Source organism: Monopterus albus, unplaced genomic scaffold (assembly GCF_001952655.1).
Source record: "Monopterus albus unplaced genomic scaffold, M_albus_1.0 scaffold390.1, whole genome shotgun sequence".
NCBI classification, from domain to species: domain Eukaryota; kingdom Metazoa; phylum Chordata; class Actinopteri; order Synbranchiformes; family Synbranchidae; genus Monopterus; species Monopterus albus.
The window spans coordinates 186,117-195,191 of NW_018128270.1; the positions used below are offsets into that span (position 1 = coordinate 186,117).

Consider the following 9,075-nt stretch of genomic DNA (forward strand, 5'->3'; position numbering starts at 1 on the left):
CGCTCTTCTTAACTCAAACCATATATTACTCAGGAACTATACCATGAAGATTAATTACAGCCAACAATCCCCAACCTAAATGTGTAAATATGGTGCATTCTATAAATGGTGGCATCTGGCTGATATGTAGCATGTTCCTTCTTACAGACCTAAAACCTCTTGTCAGCTAACTTCTAAACTTGATAAATCCTCATCGAGTAGAGTTTAACGCATAGGCCTGTTCTGGGTGACTGCTCTCATTGATACTATTAGTAATAATTAGCTATTTTTTTATTTCACTGTTTTAATGAATGAATGAATGAATGAATGAAAGTAATTCATGAAAGAAAACTGTAAATGAAGAGTAGCCCTATTTGGCTTCAGGTCCATGTAGGCTGATGATCAAAGTCACAAGACAATTCCTTGTACTTGGCATTTTAAGTTATTTGCTAATAATAAAATAGATCATTAGATAATTAAACTTTGTTTTATCATTACAAGCACAGTCTTTATGTATTCAACATAGCCAGTATAAGTAACGTGATTAATATGTTGGCTTTAAGAATTTTGGTGTCTGCAAAAATAAGATAAGTGACAGCACATCCACTGTTCTTGTAGAATGATCCATATAGGATATGTGTGTGTGTGTGTGTGTGTGCGCGCGCGCGCACGTGAGGGGCAGGTGGTACCAAGCAAACATGACAGTGAGGGTGTATTTGGTCAGAGTGATGCTTTGAGCTAAATGCTATCATAGGCAGGCTGTGACCTCAAGCCTGACACAGCATTAGATAATTCGCATTTAAAAAGACAAATATTGGATTAAATGATTACCCATTCATATATTATTTCAAATAATGCACTGTACAGTATGGTACACAAACATGAGTATACTGGGCAATAAATTCCTGAAAAAGTGATTGGACTTTGTAGGATACTGGAACTTTGCTTGAATCATCAGAGGGCGGGGGGAGTAATCTAGTGCTGCACATGAAGGAGGAAGATACATAAAGATACTTTAATGGTAGCAGCAAGCTCCAACAAACAATATCTGTATCTCTACGAGATACAAAGACAGAGTTTATGTTGACCACCATGTACCTGAGAAACCAGATCACTGCAGCAATCTATTTCACCACCCTCAGGCCACAGAATGACTGTGCCCCTTATACAGTCCCCATAATAAACATCTGAATCCCCTTACTGCTCTCTGGAGTCATGCTTTTAGGGCAAATTTATTACACAAACCTCACTGTACCTGTATGTGCTGCTGCTGACACCATTCAGCACTAATACAACTGGTACAAACTCTTTCTGCTGATGCTGAGTGATTTTGCTCTTACAAATCCATGCCTGGGTGCTCTTAATAAATAATAAGACCGTGGATGTGGTAGCAGGGATTACAGTACACTGGAAGCCTTGAAAAGCAGAGTAGGAGGTGTTGCATCCTGTTGGTCATCCAACATCCAAGCCTGTGCTGGGTCTCTAAAGCATCCTACTGTTTGAACACACAACTACAGTGCAGTTTTATTTCATTGTGCTAATCTTGAATGTGTTTTCCCTCTGTCTCTCCAGGGTCCAGGGTGCTGTTCAGATTTTGCTGTGTCCTTTCACTACATTTATGCAGTCCAGATGTATGCTTTGGAGTACCTGACACATCATCTGCGGCCATATGGATACAAATACAGATTTAATCCTGATGAAAGAACTGAAATTAAAACCACAACTAAGTCCAAGTAAAATGTTGGTGTCTGCACACCAGCCTGTGCAGTAATTGCAGGAGAGATTGAGGGTATCATTTGGTTTAATGGCCATATTTAACTTATTTATCATAATATAGTTTAACTTCTGTAGCCATCATTTTATAACTTATGACTTTTCAGTGCCTAAAACCTGTTGATACCCATCACCTGATCAAGTATTCCTTCCAAGGCCAACTGTCAAACTGTTCATGATGTTTGGAGGTGTGAGTGGGTCTGTTTGACTAAGGTTACTTTGTGTGTAAAAAGAACAAAATGTAAAAATGTAATGAATTATCAGATTTGAAGAGAGTACGTGCCTTCATTTTGCATTAATTTTGCTTTTTCTGACACTAGCACTGGGTCTTTTGCTTATAAAACCAGTGTAGTAACAAAAGCTCAGCATGTATTGTAGTATGATGGCAACACGGGTGAACCACAGTACAACTGTAGCCGATGAGGCCTGTGGGTGAAATATTTAGTGGGGATCTTCAGGCCAACTCATCTATATGGCACATACACATGAAAGCTAAGTGTAGTTAGTTTTTGGCACTGAATGCTACGTCCGTGACCCGGGCCACCCCATGTACCTCGGTAGCAGGCACAGTTAGTTCCAGCAGTTCTGCCCCCGCACAGGTGAGGGTGCATTCCAGGCGAAGAGGCACACCTGCTCTCCATTATCAGAGCAGTGTTTCATGTTCATGTCAAGGCCTCAAGTTTATGGACCATTGTTTGATCTGCGCTCCTTTCACAACATTGTGAACTGTTATTGCGCCTTGTTCTGTTGTATCGGTTTTCGTGCCCTTCTCACGTTTAAAGGAGTTTTTGGTTTTTGGACTGCTTTTTGTGAATTGCTCCTCCTCTCAGAGCTCCAAGGCAATCCTGGGACAGCGCCACCATCTTACGTCGCACCGCTCAGCTACCAGCGCTGCCTCATCAGGGGACCCACACACCGAACTCGAGATCTCTGGCACCAGTCTCCTCCTCCCTGGACTACTCCCTGGGCCTGCGGCGCACTCAGCTGTTCAGGTCCCCAGAGTGACTACCAGAAACAATCTATACCATACCTGCTGCTTGTTCTTAAACTCTCTCTCTGTTCTTATTTAGCGAGCAACGCCTCTCATTCACCCCGGGAGACAGTAGTCCAGTCAACTCAGTGTGCCCAGCTGCCCCAAGATCAGCGGACGAGACCGGCTCTGTTTTGTTTGTTTTCGTGGAGCATTAAATACGTTTTTCTTGTCTAGCCTGGGTTCGAATCTGCATATTTACAGGGTCCTAAACAACTCACACACAGCTCGCTGTAACACTGAAAAATAAAGCTTGGCATTTAAAACAAAACTGTAACTGAACAAGTCTTGCAAACTCTCTCTGGCAAGACTTTTTTTTCCATCTATGTAAAGTCTTACGCAATAGTTCACAAATTTCCTTCAATAGTCATATTCTCCTGCCTGTGTGCATTCAGATGAGATTGCTCAACTCCACACACTTTTGTGGATATATTTTCCCTCCTGCTCCTGCATTGTGAGCAACGGATGTGGAGAAAAATCCAGGGCCTGAGGTTACTGCATGTCTGGCAATGTTCCTGTACAGGGACTTGCTGTTTTACCAGACAAAGTCTAACCTACAAGCAGCTCGCCAGTGAAGCTGCCCTCGGCGGTGAATGATCAGCTGATCAGTGCTGGATTCCCCTTGAGCACAGTACCTGTTTGTTTTGACTGCTTGAGGTCAGTGTGTCTGCCGCAGGTGATGTGTTTTGTAAATTGGCGAGAGGATTCTAACAATCCATGATGTTATTGTCGGCACTACGCTACCTGTTGGAATTAAGTTCACTACTTTGTGAATGTATGTGGTTGCCTGTAATGTGAGGAATTTGTCGGGGAAGACGCATCAATCACCAGTTTGATTTACCAACCTTGAAGCTACTTGAAAGGGAGTGAAGTTTCTACTATTCAGTGGGACTTAATGGTAAGTAAAAAATAAAAAAAAAATAAAAAGGAAAACCAGAAGACAAAATCAGCGGGAGGACGATACCAGACACAGAGAGGACAGAATCATGACAGGATTGGGGATGAAATCCTGATGACAGACTTACAGTAATGCCCAAGAGCCAACAGAATTCAGCCCAGAAGTGTGCCACAAACTGGGGCCCCCAGTCTGATACCACATATTGGGGCAGGCCATGTAGGCGAAAGACGTGCTGGATCATGATTTGTGCCATTTCTTTAGCAGAAGGCAATTTGGGCATCGGAATGAAATGAGCCATTATTGAGAACCTGTCAACGATGGTGAGTATGGTGGTATTACCTCTGGAAGGTGTCAGGCCAGTGACAAAGTCCAGGGCGATGTGAGTCCAAGGTCTCGAGGGAACAGGAAGTGGACACAGGAGCCCGGAGGGTCTATCAGATGAGGACTTATTCTTGACGCAGTCCTGGCAGGCGTCCATGAAATCTCTGATATTGTCACATAGTGTAGGCCACCAGAAGCATCGTTGAATGATGTAGCAGGTCCGGGCCACCCCTGGGTGGCAGGAGAGCCGGGAAGCGTGGCACCATTGGAGTTCTCAGGGTCTCAGGGCATGAGCAACCGACCTGGAGGGGCTTGGCTCATTTGCCTGGGCGGCCAATACCTCCTGTTTGATGCCGAGTTGCATGGCCCCAAGGTGAGCAGATTGTGGCAGGATGTAGGCAGGTTCCTGGTTTTCCTCCTCTTTTTGGTTGTGCTGTCTGGATAGGGTGTCCGCCTTGCTGTTCCTGTGCCCTGGGCGAAATGAAAGGGAGAAATCAAAGCGATCAAAGAACAGTGCCCATCTTGCCTGTCTGGGATTTAGTCTCTTTGCCTTCTGTAGATATTCAAGGTTCTCATGGTTGGTCCAGACAAGAAACAATAGTGTCGCTTCCTCCAGCCAGTGTCTCCATTCCTCCAGGGCCAGTTTTACCGCCAGCAGCTCCCTCTCCCCAATACTGTCATTGCTCTCAGCCGGGGTGAGACGCCTGGAAAAGAAAGCACATGGGTGAAATTTCATGTCAGGATTTGTGCATTGGGACAGCACCGCCTCCACCCATGTCAAAGGCATCCACTTCCACGATGAATTGCTTGCGGGGGATGGGCAAGGTGAGAGTGGGGGTTGTAGTGAAATGGTGCTTGAGTGCCTGAAAAGCCTCTTCAGCTTGATTAGTCCATGTAAAATGTCTAGTGTTGGATGTGAATCGATGTAAGGGTGCGGCAGAGGAACTATAATCCTTAATGAACTTGCACTTCATTAAGTTGGCGAACCCCAAGAACTGTGGTGTCTGCTGTCAGGTGGTCGGGGCCTTTGGCGGGGTCCATCTCGATGTGAGCTGGAGAAATTATAAAACCCAGGAAGGAGATTGTCTTGACATGAAAGCAACATTTCTCTGCTTTCACTAATAACTGGTTCTGTAGGAGACGTTGCAGTACGACTTGAACGTGGATCCTGTGCTCAGTCTCAGAAGGGGAAAATATGAAAATGTCATCAAGGTATACAAAGACAAACTTATTCAGCATATCTCCCAAAACATCACTGACCAAATTCTGGAACACCACAGGGGCATTTGTGAGCCCAAAAGGCATGACCAAATACTCAAAATGGCCTAGCAGTATATTGAATGCGGTTTTCCACTCATCTCCCTCCCGTCTATGCACCAGATGATATACATTCCTTAAGTCCAGCTTGGTAAAAAGCTGGGTGTTGTGTAGCAGTCCGAATGCGGAGGATATGAGTGGTAGTCATGATCTTATTCAGCCCTCAATAGTCGATACAAAGGCGTAGCCCTCCATCTTTCTTCCCCACAAAGAAGAACCCTGCCCCTGCCGATAATGAAGAAGGCCGAATCAAGCCGGCCTTCTGAGCCTCAGTGATGTATGCCGTCATAGCCTTGTGTTCAGGGGATGAGAGGGAAAACAACCGGCCCTTAGGAGGGGTGGTACCTGGTAACAGGTCTAAGGGGCAATCATATGGCCGGTGAAGTGGTAATGTGGTGGCTCGGGTCTTGTTAAATATCTGTTTGAAGTCTAAGTACTCAGGGGGGACGTTGGATATGTCAGGAAAAAAGTCTGGTTCCAGTTCTTCCTCTGCCCCCTGGGTGGTAGCTGACTATAAGCACTGGGTAGCACACTGTGGTGACCATTCGACTACCTTCCCCATGGCCCGAGGGATCTTGGCTCCGTGTTTCACCAACCAAGGAAATCCCAGTACCACTGGGTGATGTGGGGACCACATCACCAGGAAGTCCATTGTCTCTCTATCATTGTCAATAGACAGGATTAACAGAGGTGTGTGGCTAGTGACACATTGAAGGAGCTTATTGTTAAGGGAATGTATCAAGAGTGGGTTACTCACAGGTTTGCTGGGGATCTGATGATGACGAAAGAACTCAGGATCTATAAAGCTGGCGTCGGAACCAGAGTCAATGAAGACTAGGACCCGAATGGTCTTGGTGCCATATAAGAGCTGGGCCATGATGACAGGACGGGAGGTAGAGGTGTTCATGACTGTTCGGCTCAGCAACATCCTCCCCGTCCTGGTGAGCCTCTGTCTTTTACTGGACAGAGCTGCACTCGATGGCCAGGTTCTCCGCAGTGTAGACATAAATTTAGTCTGAAACTGTACTCTTAACTCTTCTGGGTTGAGTCGGGAGTGACCAGGTTGCATGGGTTCTGGCAGTCTCGTTGCTGCCTGGACGAAATCATGGGGGAGCGTCTGATGTTGTCTCCATTCAGACTGTCTTTCTTTAAACCGGCCGCCTATTCTAGTTACTAGATCCATGAACATTAGTAGATGTCTGGGCCAGTCATATGCAGTGAGTGCGTCCTTTAATCTATCAGATAACCCACTATAAAATGCATCTATCAACGCGGGCTCGTTCTATTCTGAATTGGCGGCAGCAGTGCAAAAATCGATTATGTAATTCACCGCAGTCCTAGTTCCTTGCGTTTAAGGTATGCAGATAGGGTGAGGTAGCAGTATGGCTGGGTGGATCAAAAATCCTCATTAATTCCATCCTGAACTACTGAAAAGTAGCATGGCAGTCTGATCTATTTGCCCATTCTGCTGTGTTCCACTGGCGCACCTGATTAGTCAGCAATGACAGAGTGTAAGCTACTTTAGATTGCTCGGTGGGGAAAGCTGAGGGCTGGGACTCAAACTGTATCTCACACTGGGTTAGAAACGAGCGACCAACCCCACTCTCTCCCCTGTACCGCTCCAGGGGTGGGATCTTGGGCTCACGGTAAACTGGCGGAGTGAGTGGATCTTGGATCGGAGCCGTGGCGGCAGCACCCCGAGCCTGTTCATCATGAGCCAATTCATGTACTGCGGTTTGTACGGTCCCTAATGCAGTCTCATGAGCAGCCAGAGCCTGTTCAAAGTGCTCCTGCCATTCACGAAACTGGCTACTGGCTGGGTCATTTTGGCCAGACTGTACTGTCAGGGAGTGGTGTGTGAAGTGAAGAATGTGCAGGTGTGAACCCAGTTAAAGAGCCAGTAGTCTGAGGCAGTAGAACAGAGTTTATTGTCTGCTCCTGGGAGCTCAGGTACAGGAGAAACAGTCGGTAAACAGTATCGAGGGATCAGGCAGGGAGGGCAAGGCAGAATCTGGGAAGCTGCTATATACTGTTGTCAGCAGTTGTGGGTAATTGAGAAGCAGGTGAAATCAATGAGAGTGATGAGGTAAAGTTCCCTGGGAGTCAGGGTGAGCTGGGGACAGGAAGTAGTGTCAGAATAAAAGCAGGAAACTGGAAGCCAGCGGGACAGTCCTGGTAAGCCAGGCAGCCCCTAATAATCAAGGAAAAGATGTTCATTCATAAACCATTATTTCTTATGGATTAAATACAAGGATAATTCAATTGTACCCCTAATTTGCATGACTGCTCCCTCTTACCTCTGGTCCTGGGAAGCCATCCCCTTTCATCCTTTGTCGCCCCAGGATTTCCTTTGCTACCCTGAAAATGTAAAATGAGTACCAAAAATATAAGGTTGTTAGGACTGCTCGAACACAACAGTGAGCGAGTCACAAAAATAGACGGACCCAGGTGGCTGACTTCGGTGCAGACAGTGTAGTTTATTTACAGTGATGTATAAGTGACAAGAAATGAACAGTTGAATGATACAGGGACCGGGTGTCGAGCTTAGGAGTGTACACAGTCAATGATGGAGATGATGCAAAGAGGACCGGGCTGCGGACACTGGGACTCACTCCTGGACTGGTCGGGTTTGATGCAACTAAAGATAAACAGAAACAGTACATACGGTGAGTGGTAGACTGTGCATCGACCTGCAGGGTGGTGATGAGCAGAGTGGAGGAGGTCCGTGGTCCGAAGGAGCGGCTGAGGCAAAGAGGGAATGTAATCTAAGCAGCTGGAGCGAAAGAGACACAAAACACTAATACAGAATCAAAAGAACGACGGGGAACAAACGGGCCTGAGAAAAGCTAGAAAGAACTGGCAGGGGAGTGAAGGAAGAGCAGGGACTAAATAGGGAGAAACTGATCAGGTGCAGCTGGTGGCAAGCAGGTGTAAAGGATAGTGTAATCAGGGTAAGGGAGAGAAAACAGAGTGAGGGGAGTGAGAAAGTATGTGCAGCCGGGCAAACCTGACAAAGGTCAGGGACACACACAGCAAGAAAAGTAATATGTTGAGCTGCAGATGGGGATGGATTTCAATCTTCTGTTTTGGATCCTATTCCAAGTTGGTAAAATACCTTGATCTTTTAAACTTCATGACCAAACTAATTCCTATGAAAAGACCTATGAAATAACACTGTTGTATACAAAGCTTATGGATTATATTTTACATATCAATAAAACTTGGGGGGATTGCTGTTGTAAACAAATATGGTGGACCGGCTTAACCACTCCAAAGTCAACAGAACAACTGCAAAATGCATTGGTTTAAATATTCACCTAGCAGCCAAGAACTTGTGCTGTTGTTGAGAGCCTGAGAAGGATGAGTGATGGGCCTCAGCTTACCACTACTGTTACACCATATTATATGACCATCAGATTCTGCGCCTTCAGGTAAGTACAAGCCCACTGTACATGTAAAACAGAGATTTGTTTAAATGCTATTCAATAAAGAGGAATAAATATTATTTTCACTTTGTTGATTTCATTTTTAGCTTCCACAGCTTCTGCAGCTGCAGCACAGCCCCCCAGTGATGCGCAAATGTAGCAAAAGAAAAAGTGAGTGAGGACAGGGTGATGAATATCGTAGAGCAGTAATAACATATGTGGTGAAAACCCTGCAGCTCAGAAGATGAATGATTAGGTTTGATAGTTCATTGCTGTATTTTCTATTAATTTCAGAACCATACTAGTCTGGTATTTGGTCTTTAAATCATAAT

General features: G+C 45.4%; 1 protein-coding gene across 1 annotated transcript in view; it reads left to right on the top strand.

Moving 5' to 3' along the window:
* LOC109951457 (glycoprotein-N-acetylgalactosamine 3-beta-galactosyltransferase 1-like) overlaps window positions 1-1,716 on the top strand; it is a 4,024-nt gene extending 2,308 nt beyond the window's left edge. The window contains exon 2 of the mRNA XM_020585975.1: window positions 1,552-1,716. Within this exon, the coding sequence (XP_020441631.1) occupies window positions 1,552-1,716 (165 nt within the window). The remainder of the gene's footprint in view (window positions 1-1,551) is intronic.
* Window positions 1,717-9,075: the final 7,359 nt, after the last annotated feature.